The sequence below is a fragment of the Muscardinus avellanarius genome (genome assembly GCF_963383645.1).
Source record: "Muscardinus avellanarius genome assembly, chromosome: 9".
NCBI lineage: Eukaryota > Metazoa > Chordata > Mammalia > Rodentia > Gliridae > Muscardinus > Muscardinus avellanarius.
Window position 1 is genome coordinate 93,674,398 of NC_137795.1, and position 19,479 is coordinate 93,693,876.

General features: G+C 40.9%; 1 protein-coding gene across 1 annotated transcript in view; it reads left to right on the forward strand.

The window, feature by feature from the left end:
• EXOC4 (exocyst complex component 4) overlaps positions 1-19,479 on the forward strand; it is a gene marked incomplete at both ends in the record, with an annotated part of 858,131 nt that overhangs the window by 800,501 nt on the left and 38,151 nt on the right. The window contains one exon of the mRNA XM_080701126.1: positions 44-203. Within this exon, the coding sequence (XP_080557252.1) occupies positions 44-203 (160 nt within the window). The remainder of the gene's footprint in view (positions 1-43; positions 204-19,479) is intronic.

Genomic DNA, 19,479 nt, shown 5'->3' on the forward strand with positions numbered 1-19,479 from the left:
TTCTGCCAGATGCTGCTGACCTGTCTTCTCTTTTCTCCCCCAGGCCTGGGCCACCTCATCTCCTGCATCCTCATTAACGGTGCCCAGTACTTCCGGCGCATCAGTGAGTCCGGCATCAAGAAAATGTGCAGGAACATTTTTGTTCTCCAGCAAAATTTGACCAACATCACCATGTCGCGGGAAGCAGACCTGGATTTTGCAAGGTAGGAGGGAAGATAGGGCTTACCTTCTCCTCCCAAAGCCAAGACTCGCTGTGAAGTGGTTTTTAATGGATTCTTGGTACTGAAAAAGCTTATTTTAAAAAAATAAAAGAAAAATAAACTGATAGATGTTTTTAGCTAATGGAGGAGGCAATTCTGCAAAATTCTGTGGAATGTTTAACATCCCTCAGTTAGGTATTTTCTTACAGTCTGACCTAAGTTCTTGCTACAGAGCTTTAGCAAGGACTTTTTTCTCATTATAAAAGCAATATATGCTCATTGTATAAAATATATAAGATAATATACAAAGGCATTTATATATATATTGCTTATACACTTTTGATTCCAAGACTATGATATTGGTATACTTTTTCCTGCCTCTTGGTACACATGCTGTGTATTTGCAGCTATTCACACATATATATATGCTTATCAACTCTCATTTCACAAAATTAAGACGATGTTAACATGTTATATTAATTTAATTGAATTTTCTGTGTCAGTAATATTCTTTAGGAAAATATTATTTTTTCCAATATTCACTAATACTCCTTGAAAATATTATTTTTAATGCCTAAACAAATATCCAGCATAACGAAACCATAATTTATGCTTTTAATCATTTGTAATTTTTTGGACGTTTGAATTTTCTCTCTCATGGTAAATAACAGGTTCTGAACATATATTTACATAAACGTTTTTGTCACCTTTGCTGTCTTAGCCCAATTGAAACCTGTGTCCTCTTTTTGTTGCCAAAAGGAGCATAATAGTTATGCATCACTGTTTTTTCCTCTCTCTCCTGTGAGTTTGCTGACTCAGTATATATTTTTCTTATATGACACTTTTTCAAATCTGAAATTCTCTTCATATGGTCTTAATACTATCCATATCTTAATCAAACCTTTGGTACTTTTTTAGTGTGTGTGTGTGTGTGTGTGTGTGTGTGTGTGTGTGTGTGTGTGTGTGTTACTAGGGATAGAACCCAGAGATATTCTACCTCCAAGCTACACCCCCAGCCCTATTCTATTTTTTACTTGGAAATAGAGTCTCACTAAGTAATTAAGAGCCTCACAATTTGCTGACACTGGCTGTAAACCTGAGATCCTCCTGTCTCAGCCTCCCAAGTCCTAGGATTACAAGGGTGCACCACCGCAACCTGCTAAGCCTTTGGTACTTTTAATTAAAGTTTAAACAGCTTTGAAGAAGATGGATGGCAGTAAGGGCACGCACGCGCACCTGCGCGCGCACGGACTCTGTTGCTGTTTATACCCTAGGCAGATTATTCCATAATTCCTTTCATTTTTCCAAAGCCCTTATGACTAGGAAGTCATTTATTTTTAGTAGTCCAAAACATTTCTTTTTTTCCCCTTTTTGTTTTCATTAGTGCATTTTAGTCATACATCTTAATGGGGTACAAGATGGCGGAGGCATACACGCAAGGCATACATGCACACATCACCCAATTGGCCCTTTCCTGATTCCTACCCCTTCCCTCCTCTCCCTCCCTCCCTACTGAGTATCACTTCTGTGTCTTTTCATTTGAAGTTTTAATTCCTTGAGAAGTTCAGGAAAAACTGAAACAATTTTTGAGGTATTTGAGGGGATGCTCAAATATTATGTTACTTTGACAATTACAAAGACATATTCTAGGGTCTTTGTTTGGAAAATGAACCACAGATGTTGATTTTTAGCCTTTCTTCCCCAATCTGCTACTTCATTTGTTATATTGCTGTCCTGTTCCTTTGCTTCTGTTCCCTTGGTTTTTTTTTTTTTCTTTCTATTTTCAGGAGTGAGAGTGTGTCTCTCTGTGTGTGTGTGTGTGTGTGTGTGTGTGTGTGTGTGTGTGTGTGTGTGTGTGTTGCCTTTAAATTCCCTGTTTTAGGCTAAATTTGGTGGAAAGTCTTTCTTGCTCAGATTAGGGAAACCAGGTGTGACTGAATGCCGCATTTATTTGGCCGCTCTTATGGGAAATGATCTCATTATTGAATTAGTCTGTTCATAATAACATTGACAAGGGGAAGCTAAGATCATGGGGGCCTGAGGGATACAGAGAACCATTACTAATTCTCCGAGGAATAGAATTCCTAAATTCAATCATCCTTTTTTAAATGATTTTTTTTTATTTAGCTGAAATAAGTAAATTAACACAGTTATTGGCAGACGGTATGGGACCCAAACACATACTGGGGAAAAAAAAATAAAAACCAGCATCTGGGTCCTGACGTGCTGACGAGGCATTGTGAGGGGTGGTGTTAGTGGGCCAGGTTCCAATGGAGAGTTCTTTTAGGACGTAATGGAATGACAACCGCAACATGCTTTTCACAGTTGGATTTGTGAATTATATCCAAGGAAGCAGGTGAAAGAGGAATGTGACCACCAGAGAGAGGTACTTCCTCTTTATTCTTAAATTGATTGTCCAAGGAAGTAGGGTAGCGCAAACACACAGGCTGGGAGGATTCTGTCCTTCCAGTCACGCCTCAGAGACGTCTGCTCACAAGGCGGTAAGCTCCCAGAGACTGAAACTGTGTCTTCAGTGCTGGTACCAGAGTAAGTGATCACTGTGTGTACTGAATAAATTAATAGGAATCAAAGTATATTTTGGTGTTGGTGAAGGGCTTGGATAATGACAGGTTAGTTTAATCCTTGATGCCTTCGGGGTTTAACCAGCTGACATGGTCAGTTTTCTTATAGGCTGGTAACAAACAAAGCATCTCCCTTACAGTTCTCTCTTTTAGAGCAGAAAGCATTACAAAAATTAATAATGTAATAATTCATGGTCTCTTTCTCATTTTCTCTTGCTCTCATATAGACAGACTTTATAGCCTTCGTCCCCCCTCCCTTTCTTGTGTTTGGTAGGGATAGGTTTTGTGAAATGGGCTCCATCAATTCTACCAAATTTGAAGCTATGTAAAATAAATATAACAGCAGTACCAAAATAGCCAGAAATAATAGACTGCAGCAGTGTGCCTCAGCATTCCTCAAGCAATGTCTAATCAAGCATGGACGGCATCTGTATTTCCAGCAAGTCTCTATAGGAATGTTATCTTCTAACACAGTAATTAATCACTGGTTGCCATGTGTCAGAAAACTTATTTAACAAGAAGTTGCGCAGTGCTTGTAGGTTTTTACTTCCGTAGCCTTTCCTGGCCAGTGGAAAATATAACAGCTTTCTGTACTCAACAAAGAGATCTGGGGCTGAGGTTTCACTCAGTAGGAGAGCGTTTGCCCGGCACGTACAAGGCCCTGGGTTCCATGTCCAGCGGTACAAAAAAGAAAAGGCAAGTACGTAATGAGGGATCTGAAGTGATTCCATTCGTGTTGATTCCTCTGCTCGTGACATTGGTGTCCATCTTTCATACTCCCCTTTAATCTCTAGTAGGAGGGTAAATGTTCCATGAGCCCAGGCTCAAGACAGCCTATAACATTACCAGAATTACAGAGTGCCCTTGGCCTCTATGGTAATGATCACTTAAGCACTGTTATGGCTTTGACCCTTTTGACCCCAGTGTTAATTTGCAGACTCAAAAAGACATTTTGTCCAAGAAAATCACTGTAGATTAACTAGAAGGTGGAGGGCCTTTATAAGTGCACTTTTTCAGTTCCTTCCATCACAGATCATCTGAACTTGAGTTGCCATGTGCGTTTCCAAAAGAAAGATACCAAAGCCCCTCTGGAGTCCAAATTGATGATGTATAACAAGAGAGACCTGAATAGGCATTGAAGTCCCCAAGGTGGATCTGGCAGTCTTTGTAGTTGAAGTGAAGCCATTAATCAAAAAGGACATCCCAGAGTTCCTGTCTCAGGTCTCCCTTCTCTCCCACAGTGCTCCCCTCTGTCCCTTTCATTCTCTCCCTCCCATTATAGTCACGTCACATTTTTCTTTATTCTACCATTTTGCTCCCTGTTTTCCTTCTTCAAGATTTTGTCACTCCTTGTTTTTTTTTTCCCCCTTTATTTTGTATTCCTTTGGACTGGTGTCTCTCATTTTTAAATCTGACAGAAATAAGGAAATAAAAGCTGAGGTCCAGGAAGTGATAAGGAGACAAATCCCAACACACAATAAAGTTCCATCATCCTTTCATTCTTTCATTCATTCCACAAATAATGGTTGTGGTTATGTTCTCTCTAGGTCTTGCCCTCATGGGCCTCGCGTTGTTGTAGGACAAGGTATAAACTGGTAAATAAGTAAGAAATAAAATTTGTCAAACGATTATATATGCTATGATGACAAACTAGCCATGGGAAAGAGATTAGAGGGTCCCAAGATATAGTAGAGGTAATCTGAAAGTTTAAACTGTTCATGGAAGTCCTCAAATGAGATAACATTTGAGGAAAATATTTAAGGAAGAGTGGGAACGAGTCGTAGGGATATCTAGGGAAGGAGCATACCAAAAAGGGCCTCCTGGGATGAAGACCCAGAGGGAGAGGTATCTGACACTTGGAAAGAGAGCAAGGAGAACAAGAGTAAAGTCAGACACTTAATCTGAGAGGCTGAGATCTTGACGGCCATTATGCTGATGTTAACTTACTTTGTAGGGAGCCACGAGAGGGTTTGAGGCTGAAGGGTACTAGAATCTAAACCACTCTGGCTACTACATTGAAAAACCAGATGCCTAGGGAGAAGTTGTAGGCAAGGACAAGATAAAGGAGCCATCAAAACATGTTGGCTTACTATAGTGATGCCTACATACTCACATGTATAGCAGCACGATTCACAATAGCCAGATTATGGAACCAACCTCAGTTTCAGTGAACAGATGAATGGATAAAGGAAATTGTGTAATAGAAACACAATGGAATTTCACTCATCCATAAAGGAAAACAAAATCATATTATTTGCAGGAAAATGGATGGAACTAGAGAATATTATGCCAAGTGAGATCAACCAGTCTCAGAAAGTCAAGGGTCATATGTTTGATTTCAGATGTGGAACACAGAGAGAAAATAGAAAACAAAAGGGACTTCACTTAAATGAGGAGACTGACCAGCAGAATCGTGGAAGGGGTTTAGGGGAAAGGATGTGGAGGAGGGAAACAGTTCAGATAATGCTGTGTCCATATATGAAGGTATCACTAACTAACATGTAGTTGGGGGGGAGCAAGGTGGGATGAGGGAGAGACACCAAGTGTGTGTGTGTGTGAATGTACGAATGTATGAATGTGTCACTTTAACTCTCACCATGATGTATGATTGCAATGCGTCAATAAAAGTGTATTCAGTAAACTATGGCAGTAATCTAGCTGAAAGATAGTGGTGATTCAAACCAAGATCACAGCAGTGGGGAGGGTGAGAAGAGGTCAGCCCAGCATATGTTTTCAGAGTCGAGCTGACAGCTTTGCTGAGGGATTGGAAGTGAACCAGTGACTCCAAGAGTTTTGTTCTGAGCAGTTCAAAGCATAGGGTTTTCTCTATTGAAATGAAAATCAGCCAGGCAGTGGGCTAGGCCAGTTGAGTGTGTTGGAGGTCAGGGGAGGACATATCAAGAGTTTGGGTTTGACACATTGTTTGATAAGCTCCTAGATATCTAAACAGATTTTTTTTTTAAGGGGATAGAAAAGAAAGTGCAGCAGAGAGGTCTGGGCTGGAGATAGAGCTTGGGAGTCGCCGGGTAAGATCGCCATGGGAGCACAAGTAGAGAAAAAAGAGGAGCTGTCCAGGAACTGGGCCGCAGGGGCGCACTGCAGAGGTGCTGGAGTGTTGAAGAACCAGCCCAGGAATTGGCAGAGGTAACTAGGGAAGGTCACATCCTGGAAGTCCAGGAGGTGTTTGAAGAGGAGGGCAGTGTCCTCATCTGTGTAGATGCTGCTGATGGGTTATATTAGCCCAAGACAGAGAAGAAGCCACTGGTGAGCTGGACGCGAGGCCTGAAATGCACGGATTTGCATCCCTTTATCCCGCTCACCCAAGGTCACTAAACTAGGAACAGCTTCAAATGCTGTGTTATGGGTGGCTTCTCACTCCTCGGTTCTGTAGTGGGGTCTGATGTGATGAGGGCAAACGAAAATGCAATTTGAGTGTGGTCAGTATGATACACAGAAGACCCAATTGGCAGCTTCTCTTTTCTCCAGGTCAGCATAAACTGGCATGAGTCATGTTGACGTGTTCCTTTGGTGTGTCATGAAAATGGCACTCTACCTCTGTGATGACCTGTCCCTAACCCACAGCCCCAAACTAACAACGAAAAAGACGCCAGCCTACAGAATGCCTAACCGGTGCTCCTCCACACTGTCAAAATCATCAAAAGCTACGGAAGCCTAAGATACTAGCCCAGGCAGTAGGAACCAAGGAGACATGGCAACCAAAGGTATACTGGTACCCTGGATGGGACCTGGAACAGAAAAAGAGCACATGTAAAAACTGAGGAAGGCTGAACAAACTATGGACTTTAGTTAATAATAATGTAGTAATGTCAGTTCATTAGTTGTGACCAATGCACCATACTAATGTAGGGTGATAATGATAGGGAAACTGAATATAAGTTATACGGAAAACCTATACTATCTTTTCAATATTTTGCATATAAATCTTAAACGATTCTAAAAAATGAAGCCAATTAATAAATATTAGGCAAGAGATTTGAACAGGCATTTACCTAGTGAAGATATACATGAAAAGATGCTCAGGATCATTTGTTAATAGGGAAATGCAAATCAAAACCACAATGAGATACCACTCTATACCCACTAGGATTACAATAATTAAACAAAGACAAAGTGTTGGTGAGGCTGTGGAGAAGCTAGAACCCTCATTTTTTTTATAGGAGGAATGCAAATGGTGCCCTTCTTTGGAAAACAGTTTTTAGTTTCTTAAAAAGTTAAATGTAGAGTTATATGGCACAGCAATTTTAATTCTAAATATATACCCAAAGGAAATGAAACATACATGTACACAAAATATTTGTATGCAGGTGATCATAATAGCACTAATCATAATAGCCAAAAGTAGAAGCAACCTAAATATCCATCAACTGAGAGATGGATACAATGTGGAAAATCAATACAAGAGACATTATTTGGCCATAAAAAGAGATGAGGTACCGATACATCATACAGCATGGATGAACCTTGAAACATGTTCAGTTTAAGATGCTAGCATTAAAAAGACTATCTATTGTATGGTTCTATTTATAGGAAATGCTCTACATAGGCAAATTTATAGGGATCAGAAATATATAAATGGTTACTTAGAGTTGAAAGGTTAAGTGGGAATGGGGAAATGGATACAGGATTTCTTTTGGTGGTGATTAACATGTTCTAAAATAGATTGTGCTGTGATTATATGACCCTGGGGGAACTAAAACTTAGAATTGTATACTTTAAATATATGAATTATATGGTATTTGAATTATATCATAATAACTTGCTCTAAAAAAGAGAAGTTAATCTTTAAAGTTTTAAAAATCCTAAATTATATGTCATAGAAAATGAATAGCCCATGTTTTATATTCACATTAATGGGGAAACTTTGTAAGAGAAATATCTGGCTCATTGTATAGTTTCCCTGCTCCATCCTGAGAGGCAGTCAATCAAGTAAGAATTTTTGGAGAAGCAAGTGATACTTAAAATTAATACTAAGTGGAATTATCAAGGATTGGAGAAAGAGCAATTTCAAGGAGAAAACATAGTTCAGAGGTACCAGAGAGGTCCCAGGAAAACAGTGGTCAAAGATGAGTCCCAAGAGCCAAGGGGAAATCAGAGCTAGCTTAAGGTAAGGCACAAATATCACCTTCTATCCTATCATTTCAAAACCTTCCTTCCTTCCCCACCAGTACTCCTATTCTCTTTACTTGATTCATTTTATCATATAGATAACATTTTATATTTATTTATATATTTGTTCCTTTCTCTTTCTATCCAAGTGGAATGGGAGCTGCCCAAGCATAGATTCTTTTTTTGTTTAGTGTGAGAGCCCAAGCCCTGGACCAGTACCTGGCATGCAGTAGACATTTGATAAACACTTGTAGGGTGATATAGCTATTTAGACGTTATCCTGAAGATGACTGAAATTTGTCAAGCAGAGGAGTTAATTGGTCATATTTGCATTCTGAGTGGATCATTTCCTCAGCCAAGTGGAACGTGGATTTGAGAAAGATAAATCAAGGTATGAGGCCCAGCTGGAAGGTAGGTGCTAAGAGAATGATGTGTAGGACCTGGATCAGATCAGTGTTGGTGAGGAAGGAGGAGACTTGATAAGTGTGATGGAGCTAAAACTGGCAGGATCTGAAGAGGGGTTGAGTAGCGAGGGCCTAGGAAGAGGAGTCAGGGATAGATCGTCCCAGCTTCTGACATGGCGTCTGCCTTGGCCATAGTACCATCGAGTAAGACAAGCCTACAGAAGGAAGGTCATCAGTGGCTGTAACGAGTGTAAGATGCCATGGGATTTCCAAGTGAGGATGTCTAATGCACACAACTGGATATAAATGCTAGAAGCTTGAGGGAGAGGCCAGGGTACCACCAAACAATTTGGTACATCATCGGCATGGAGTTGTTTAAAACCATCAGAGAAAATAAACACTGCAGATGGAGAACAGTCCTCTGGGAAAGGCCCAACAGCGAGGGGCAGAAGGAGGAAGAAGAACTCATGAAGAAGACAGGGAAGGGAAGGACAAGCGCCAGAAGAGGATGGCGCATGAAGGCCGAAGAGAACATAAGGGCCCTCCCGCCTGCACAGCACGGCTGCTTTCCCCACTAATTAATATCACAGCTTCCTTCCCAATAATTGAGGGCATTTGCTCTTCTTACTTCTCCATCTCCTCTGGGAGGTGAACTCTCTGGGTGCCGTCCTCAAGGTGACAGGGTAAGCGATAATAAAACCAGCCTAGAAACTGAACGCGCTAAGACGGACCCTGCTTTATCCTTGACCTGGTGCCTTCTCTAAGGACAGACTGAGAATGTCACGACTGAGAATGTTGAATTCCTCCCAAGGGATCTGTTCATGTACATTTATTTCTTACGAACCTATTGCACAGGAACACTACTTTCGTTTTCTGCGGCAAAGGTTATGAGTTTTCCTATTTGGAGTGACCAGGGCGTAGCTGGATAGAGGGGGATTAGCAATGACAATGCTGCCACCTACTGGAAACACCCACAGACATCCCCACGTGAATATCTGGTCTGAATCCCCATCTCTCTTCTGAATCAAGAATGGGTGCTGCCCCCAGAGTACTTCAAATGCAACGTGGCTGAAAATATGAAATGCCCCCATTGATAAAATAAAGTTGTCTTTGCTTACCTTGCCAAAAGAGTAGTTTTGTTGCTGAGAAAAAAAACAAAACAGTTTCTGCATCCTTTACTTGGTTTATTTTTTTGTCCAGCTTTATTCTACCATTGGCCTCATCTACATTTCCAGCTCCAGGCTAGCCTATCCCTTTTCCAAACTCTACCTGTCATACTCTAGATTTCTGAGTCGAGATAATTTAACCACGTGGATTTGTGATTAATTTTATAAGAGAGATTGATCTGCTGCCAAAAACTCTTTTAATGATGCAGCCCCTCAAAAGTCTGATAAATCTCATGGATTTAATAGTGATAAAAGGCTAGGCCTGACTTTCCCACGGTTCAGGGTAAATTGGCAAACACGGTGGTCATGTAGCTTTTGCTGCATGGAAGAAGGACATAGACAAATTAATAAAATATAAGTAAACATGAAGTTTATATGGCTAGGTTGCTGAGCAAATTTTCTTAAAGACCCTTACAGAAGTCAATTTAAATAATGTTACATCGCCGGGCGTGGTGATGCATGCTTGTAATCCCAGCATTCCGGAGGCTGAGACTGTAGGATCGCGGTTCGCGGTCAGCCTCAGCTACTTAGTGAGGCCCTTCGCAACTCAGTGAGACCCTGTTTCAAAATAAAGAATGAAAAAATTGGGCAGGGGGTGTAGCTCGGAGGTCGAATGCCCCTGGGTTCCATCCCCAGACCCGCAAAAATAAATAAATAAATAAATAAATAATGTTACATCTAATTAAGCCTTCATTTGACTTAGCTACCCCATTTCTGCCCCTACCATTTGTTTCTGATACCCTTATTCTGGTTGTATTACACATGTAGAAGGTTCTATACATTGTAAGGATTAGTTGTTCTCTGTTTTATTAGGGCTCTCTGAGTGCAGGTGAGTAGACTTTAATAATCTACATATTCTCCTCAGCACCTTAGGACAATGAGTGCTTGTGAGCTGCTCAGAGAAATACACATCTGTAATTGATGTTTGATTTCTCATAAACATCTCATTAAGTGAGATTTCTTTTGATTATGCTCAATTAATGTCACCATAATATATATATATAGTCAATGTATAATTTAGGGGTTCTTGAGACTCCTGGCAGACAGTGGCAGTCTTTCCTTTGTAGCACATTTGCTGAAATTGAAATAATTCAGAGATTAGCCTAGATGGCAGGTGTTATTATCCAATAAAGATCTCAGAAATGGAAATCAGAAGTGACTTGCCCAAAATCTCTTGTCAAATTGTGCTGTTTATATATCCTACCTCAGTAGTCATCCTACTTAGGAAAGTGAATTAAGGCACCCAGTGGGACTATTTTTTTCTGCCAAGGAAGAACCTCATTGTACTGAAAAGATGTTACACCTGTTTTGTGACTAACACCCAAGAGTCCTTCAGACTCTGGCCTTTCTTCTTTTCTATATAAAGATGTAAGGCTGAAATCTGGGTGCTTACAGGTAGGAAGCCAGCACAGTGGTGTTGGTTATGAAAGTGGAACTGAAGGCCAGACTCCTCCCCAGCCCTGTCTTGTCTTGCTTCTATGTGCACAGAAGGTGCCTGTGCCCTGTGCCCACTCCTTCTCTCCTTCTGTCTGCTTTGTTTAACCCCCTTTGTCAATGTAAAGAGCTAAGTCCAGTGTGCCAAAGGGAGCACGCATGGCCAGTGAACACCACGGGCAAGGCTTAGATGAAGTCCCTTCTGCTCCAAGCCTTCCCTAAAGTGTCCCCACACATCACTTTATCACCTTTCTCCCCATCTTTTTCTTTTTTCTTTCCTTCTTTCCTTCCTTCCTTCCTCCCTCCCTCCCTTTCTTTCTCCCTTCCTTTCTTTCTTTCTTTCTTTCTTTCTTTCTTTCTTTCTTTCTTTCTTTCTTTCTTTCTTTCTTTCTATGGATTGAGCCCAGGGGCATTCTACCTCTGAGTTACACCCCCAGCCCTTTTTATTTTACTTATTTATTTATATTTTGAAACATGGTCTTGCTAAGTTGCTGAGTGTTTCAGGACGTTGCGGAGGCTGCCCTCAAACTTGCAGTCCTCCTGTCTTCGCCTCCTGGGTACTGGGACTGCAGGCATGCACCAGCATACATTCTTATTTTATGTAAGCACCGTTGCTATTTTAGGCAAGCATCTAGCTTTACATTTTATAAAAAAATATAGTTTATTTATTTATTTATTTATTTATGCACTGGAGCTTAAACCTAGAGGCATTGTATCTCTGAGCTACACCCCCTTTCAACTCTCTTTTATCTTTATTTTTTAATAGGCTCATAAGATTATCAGTATTTGCTGAGGCTGTACTCAAACCTATGGTCCTCTTGTCTCACCTCCCAAGTACTAGGATTATAGGCATGTACCACCATGCCCAGCCACATTTTTAAAAAATATACTTTTATGTCCTCATCTTTTAACATTTTATTAGTATGTTCTCTCTTCCTTCCCACTTAATTATAAAGTTCTGTGACTAGTACCCATGATTGTATTTGGTTTGGTTGGTTACTGGGTGTTTTATAGTTTGTTTTTGTTTTGTTTTATTTTTTTCTTCTCTTTAATAAGCTCTCATAACAGTCTAAAGTAGTTATGAATGCAATTTGAACTTCAAAGAATATTTGGTAAATATAAATTTCTAACTAGGTATTAAAAGGTGATCAATGAATCATTTTTGTACCTAGCCATACAGACCTGGACTCTAAATTGCTTTCTAAAAACCACTGCCAGCTCCTAGAGGACAAGTGGCTTTAGCGTAAATCATACTAGAAGCCAAAAATTAGTTACTTTCATCAGTGATGATGATGACATACCACCATTATAAGAATAATTATTGTTACTAATTTTATTATAATCATGTAATATATATTAAATAATTGGGCTCAGTTATACAAAATAGATATTACATAATTGAGTTCAATACATGACATGAACCATAGGAAGCCCCACATGTAGCTGATATTATCATATTATATAGATTAAAAAAAGCTAAAGTTTAAAGAGAGCAAGTTCCCAGTTCACATAATAACAGAGGCAGGCAGGGTTCAGACTTAGGTCACCCCAACCCTAAAGTCCACGTGTGCTCTTAAACCATGTTGAGTAAGGCTCTCACTTTGGTAAATATTTGGTCTCTATTTTGCTTTGTTTAATTAAAATATAACTTAATCTTTCAATTGGACTCTTAGCTCTCATTTTCCTCTATTTTTTCTGATTGCATCTCTTTCCCTCTTGATTTTCATTGAGCGCTGATGGCTAGCAGTCATAATTAACCTTAATTAGAGGATTGTGGAGGGCTCTGCAGATCCTTCCTACCATGGTCTGTGCTACAGGGCTAGTGTTGCACAGCTATCAGGTGCTCAGTGCCTCTTCTCGGTCGTCTGCTGGCATTGCACACATTGTCATGGGGTGGTAGCACTTACTTACCATCCAAGACCAACAATTAGAACATCACTGGCAGACTCTAGCGCTGATCCCAACTGTACACATCTATGGGGTGTTTGTGTGTTACTGGGGATCGAACCCAGGGGCGTTCTACCTTTGAGATACACCCTCGGCCCTATTTATTATTTGAAATAGAGTCTTGCTAAGTTGTCAAGGCTGGCTTCAAACCTGTGATCCTCCCTGTCTTTGCTTCAAAGATTCTGGGAAAACAGGTGTGTGCCACCACACCCAGCCCACATCTGTGCTTTTAAGACAATAAGTAGCTTAACCAAGTGGTTCCCAAAGGCAAGAGGGTATAACAGTTTCTTGGGAAGCTTTGTTAAGTGGACACTTTTTAATTCCATCCCTAACAACTGATTCATAAGACCAAGAATGAGGTCAGCCCTCTGCAGTTTGACCGTTGCCCAGGAGACCCTGATGCAAGCAGCTTGTGGACACTGTCTTACTCACATCCTCTGAGACTCGTACAGTACCCAGGCCATTTTTTTTTCAGTCTCTCACTCTCCTTTAGTCACCTTATTGTGTTTTTAAAAATTTTTCTCCTGCTATAAGCAGTAAGACTAAACCTAACATGAAAACACTTTTCTGGATTAAGTAGTATCATCATTACAAACCACCTGTAAAATAGTCAACATTATTATTTTTGGCTTATATACATAGAAGTTGAGGCAGAGTCAAGTCATGTTCCTCGAAGTTGGAAGTGAACTAAAAGTCCTAGTCTGGGCTGGGGATGTAGCTCATGTTATGGACATGTCTAGGATGTGTGAAGCCCTGCGTTGGAGCCCCAGAACCAAGCAAAACAAAACCCACCAGGATGACTTAGGATGGCTTCACATATTTTTCAACTCTATGATGATGAGCAGATGTACTCAACCAACAAGGCTATCATTTTGAGGGTTTTGTTTTGTTTTTGGTGTTTTGGGTGCTGAGGATTGAACCCTGTGCCTTGTGTACTCAGCAATTCTGGTATTCACTTTCAACAACGTATTCAATATAAAGTTCATAAGATCTCAACACTTTATTCTAAAATGACTTTATGCCAGTTGATTTTCCCCCAGTGTGGCTTAATGTAAGAGTTCCAAGCATGTTAGGCGAGGCTAAGTAAGAAAGAATGTTCCATAGGTTAGGTGTGTCGAATACAGTGTCAGCTTACAATATTTTCAACCCCCGGTGTGTTTATCAGGACACAGCTCCCCTGTAAGAAGAGGGCATCTGTATTTCATTTGCCTAGTTGGAATTCATTCAAACCTAATCATTGCATGAACTTGGGCAATTCACTATAGCCCTCTTGGCTGTTTCCTCTTCTATTAAAGGAGTTTCACCTGAGGATCCACTGTAGATATTTTCCTGTTTGACTTGCTAGAGACCCATGATGTAGTGGCAGAGGTGGGGCTTAGAGGGTTGGCACTCTTGTCATGCTCAAAGGACACCATCTCAGGAAAGGTTTTCAAAAGGGAGGAAATTAGCTCCAACCTAATTCCATAAAGATGCTGTAAAGATTTCTCAGGTACACAAAACATAACGGGCATTTTAACACTTGTTGGCTGGCCAGACAACTTGTGTGCGTGTATATGAATGGGCGACTGAGGAAGGAAGTGATGCAGGACTTTGTCTCTTCATAGTCAGCACCATGCTTGGAGCCTTTGCTCACCACTCGTCTAGGAGAGTAAGACAGATGGAGACAGAAGCTGGCTACTGCTTGTGCACGACCTATAAAGGTCTTATGGGGCTCTGAACAGTAATTCAAAAAATAAACATGTAGGTACTCAAAAACATAAATGTCACATCTGCTGCAGCTCTCCATATCCTTAACTGAGCCCATGCTTTTCCAGCTGATGGAAAGGTTTTATTCAGATCAGCCATTTCACTTTTTCCTGGAGGCACTCTTAATCTTTGTGTCCTAACCTTTAAAGATAGAGGCTTCGGTTACCGCTATAATGATTTCCGTTGCCCAGCACCCACAGGTTTAAATTCCTCCGAAGAATTGTGCACCTTCTGTTTTTCTCAATTGCAGATGAAGTCAAATGAGAAAAAAAAAATCAAGTAGGGGTGGGAGAGGCCAGTTCTTGATTGACTTCTCTCTCTTGATACCTACAGTCAGGGAGGAAGCGGATCAATAGCATCAACTTTCCAGCCAGCATTAATGCAGCATCTCATTCTCCTTTAGGCAACCTGCTTCACAAAGACGCTGATTAAACATTTTGGCAGTATTGGGGACGGGGGAGCAAGGGAGAGGTTGGGGATTTTTTTTTTTTTTTTTTTTTTTAGTGGCTAGGGCCTTTTATTGACAACATTAAAGGCTTCGTGATATATTCGACCAGAAATTAATTACAGCCCAGTTCCCCATTTCTCCCTTAGGTGACAGTCTTCTGTTGATGTGTACCGCCGTGAGAGTAATAGTAGGTTTCAAATGTTTGTGAAAAACAGAAAGTAATTACTTGCTGTGGCAAATCAGTCATTTGAATCATCGGCGTCTCTCGGCTCCATGTATGTGGTGGTCTGTCTGTTTCTTTTGTTAACTTTAATTATAGAGCACAGGAGAATTTTTATTTTCCAGTTTTCAGAAATGTGGCTTTTTTTTTCCCCTCAATTTTTTGGTTTCATAGATCTCCGGGGACATAAGTATTGAAGTGATAATGACATGTAACGAACATTTAAACAAGAGAAGCATATGTCTGCCGGGGAGCTGATGGCCTTAGTTAAGTTTTGTAGCTATTGGCTATCAGCTATTTGCCAGTTTCTCTAATGAGCCTTAAATATTTACTGTGTGTTGTACAGAGAGGAGAATTGGCTCCCAGGCCTGGTGAGCTTCCGTCTCACCGATGGCATATGTTTAAATTGTGGGCCCTCAAGCCACAGTTTATAATAGCTCTTTTTCCCTTTTTTAAATTAGAAAAAAATGCAATTTCCCAGTCAAAGCTGCAAGCTCCCTTTCCGGGGTCTCTTTCTTCCTGTAGGATGTGTACAATTCTACTTGGACAGTGCCACCTTCTATGTTTGGTCACCTGGACAGTGAGAAGGAACTCTCCTTTGGCCTCTCTCTGAGGTTTTGCTTTTTTGTTTTGTCTGTCTTTTCTTTTTGATACTGGGGGTCGAACCCAGGGCATTGCTCTTGCAAGGCAAATGCTCTGCCACTGAGTTCCATCCCAGTCCTTGACATCTCCCTTAACAAGGATCCTTACCAGGGAAGAAGGGTACCCTGGCCTGCTCACAGATCATCATATATAGATATCCTACCACTTGCATTAAGGTTGAGCCACCCCTACAAATGTGAATTTTCATATTCACATTTCTTTTCAACCAACTAATATAAGTATGATGTTTTCCCGTTCCATCTAATCTGTTTCACCCATTCCTGATCAGTGAGTAATTATAAATCCTAACTTCAAAGGTTTGTTTAATCACCAAGACCAAGCAGTCTCTCTCTTAAAACAATATATTTTTTGCCTTTTCAATATTAATTGCTTTCTTTGAACTATAATTTATATTTAAAACCAAATATAAGAGCAATGAGGATTGGTTATTGATAAGTGTGTGTGTGTGTGTGTGTGTGTGTGTGTGTGTGTGTGTGTGTGTAGTGTTTACTGGGAATTGAACTTAGATGCCTCTATCACCAGCCCAATTTTCTTATTTGGAAACAGGGCCTCACTTAGTTGCTGAGACCCTCCCTAAATTGCTAAGACTGGCTTTAAACCTGCGATCCTCCTGACTCAGCCTCTAAGTACTAAGGTTATTATAGGCATATGCCAGCACAATTATTCTTCTATATGAAAAATCAGACTAACTGGGACTTTTGTGTTTTTCACTGTTATGATAATGGGGTTCATGATGTTTACCCCTGAATCTAGAAGATTCCATCTGTCATCAGGAAGGATACAGCTGTGTTCATAATAGCTGTAGCATTATGTAAATTTCACTGTATTCTGTCTTTGGAAAAAATGGTGATGCAATAGGATATCTCAGTGTAAGTGAGAATATCTGATTAACTGACCTCTTGTTTTCTTTTCATATACGGCATCATGGATTTTTTAACATCTTTATAATTCTGCCAGAGCATTTCATCTTTTCCTTTAAGGTGAGGTAGTAAAAACAAATTGCTTAAAATAATTAATTGATATTACCTTATTATTGTTAATATTATTAATAGTATTATGTGGCAAGCATACTCTTTGTCCATATGTGATTTACACACATTAGCCCATTTAATCTTTACACTAACCTAGTGTGCTTTGGTTTTAGCATTTTCATTTTACAAATGGGGAAATGGGGTCTCTGAAAGATTAAGTGAGCCAAGGCCTACACTAGTAGTAAGTGACAGGGCCATGATTCAAAGCCAGATCTATCTGCAACTCAGCCATTGCGCTGTACATCTATGACAGTGTAATGCATTAGTATTTCAAGAGGATATATCACAGCCTCAGTGTTTTTATTGACTCTATTAAATAGTGGTGATGGGGTGTTCCTAGTTGAAAGGACTAACAGGAAGAGAGAGGGAGGGAGGGAGGGAGGGAGAGAGAGAGAGAGAGAGAGAGAGAGAGAGAGAGAGTTAGAGTTTTATTTTCCCTGAGAGAAACTGAAAGGAGATGGTACTTGGTGAGCCAACAGTGAATGATAAAAGATCAGAAGGGTATGAGAACGAATGTTAGCCTAGCATCTCAGGCCTGTCTAGGGATGACCACCATCACTGATGAGCCCAAGTGAGGCACAAAGGGGGTGTCACCCAGACAGCCTTGGCATGGCAGCAGCGTTAGATGGTGTCTACATGAGGGAGACAACCGCAGGGAGGGGGGAGCCACCACCAAGAGAACCCTCAAGTCTCAAGGCATCCATAGAATTCCTACGTATGGTGGAAATATGATGCCTGATGGGATTGTCTTAAGAAGCAAGTATTTTTTCTAAAATATTCAAAAAGGAAGCTGGGCACGATGGTGCACACTTGTAATCTCAGCATTTGGTAGGCTGAGACAGGAGGATTGACGTTTGCGGCCAACCTCAGCTACTTAGTGAGGTCCTTGGCAACTCAGTGAGACCCTGTTTCAAAATAAAAGAATAAAAAATCAGGCTATGAGTGCAGCTCAGAGGTAGAATATCCCTGGGTTCCATCCCCAGTACCAATCCATATATATTCAAAAAGGAGAAGAAAGCAAAAAGGCATGTCTTTCTGCTGTAGCAATAGAAAATAAAATCTTTTTTTGAAAAAAAAAATGTAGTAATATATAATTGACATTGGTCATATTTTGCCTACCTAGCTTCAAAAAAATCTGCGTTTAGGGAATTTCCCATTGCCTGAACTTGGAGGGAGGCGGAGTTCACCTTCCTTGAGCGGAACACAAACATGCAGGCCTGCGCACTGTGTCGAGGGAAGCCAGGAGCAGTGCACTACACCTGCTTCCAGGAGCTGCGACCTGGAGTCCAAGGAAGGGGAACCACAGGGGCTGGGGGACAGTGTCACAGCAGTGGGGACTTCCACTGACCCACCCACCATGGTAGCAGCAGCAGTGGCTGCGGCATGGCCGCCATCCAGTTCTGCTGGCAGCAGAGGCAGACGTGATACTGTGTGTTTAGCAGCAGCAATGATGGTACCTCTATGAAACTGTTTCGGAAGAGTGATTCTGATGTGATTTTGGCTGTGACCTCAGCTGCGGCCTGCTTTGTTTATTCCTGCTCATGATCCAAGTCTCATTTCCCTGGACTATGAGTTACCCAGAATCCTTTCAGTAATTCCTTCTCTACAACTTAGAACCTGGATGTTGCACACAGAGGTGCATGCATGCCTACACAGTAACATCTACTTGTTCGCTACTATCATTACTATTAAAGTTGTGACCTGCAACCTACCATTTTATCTTGCCCAATTATATAACACACTTAAATTTAACTACCTAGAATTTTCATTGATAAAGAGGAAGGAAAATTGGCTAGGTTGCATTCTCTGGAGTTTGGCAATCTATATTTAAGAAGATTTAATTATTTGGCCAACACATTTGTTCCTGTTATCTATTTATGTGTAATAAATAATCTTGAAATCTGGTACCTAAAACAACCATTTCATTAGTTGTCTTGATTTAGTAGATTGACTAGGGCCCAACTTCAGCTTCTTTGTTGATCTGCCTGGGGGGTCCCTTGCATGGCTATAGTCTGGTCCCAGCTGGGACTGGAACATCCAACACAGCTTGCCCCATGTGTCTGGTGACTGGGAGGAGAGAGCCAGAATGCGGAGGTGGCTGGTGTCCCCCATCTCTCCATGTAGCCTCAGTTTCCCCTGTTCCATCTCTTCTCTCCATTGGGAGAGCCACACTTCTTACATGGTGACATGGGGCTGCCAAAAGCATGAATGTAGAAGGTACCAGGCTCCTACGTTCTGAAGGCTTAAACCCAGGACAGGCATAGTATTGCTTCTATCATGTTCTTTTTATTTTCTTTTTTTTTTTCTTTTGTTTTGGTGATACTGGGGATAGAACCCTTCTACCTCCAGGCTACACTCCCAGACCTATTTTATATTTTATTTGGAAACAGGGTCTCTGAAGCCAGTGAGGCTGGCTTTGAACCTGCACAATCCTCCTGTCTCTGCCTTCCAAGTGCAGGGATTACAAGTGTGCACCACACCCTGCATCTATCATGTTCTTAAAGCAAGCCA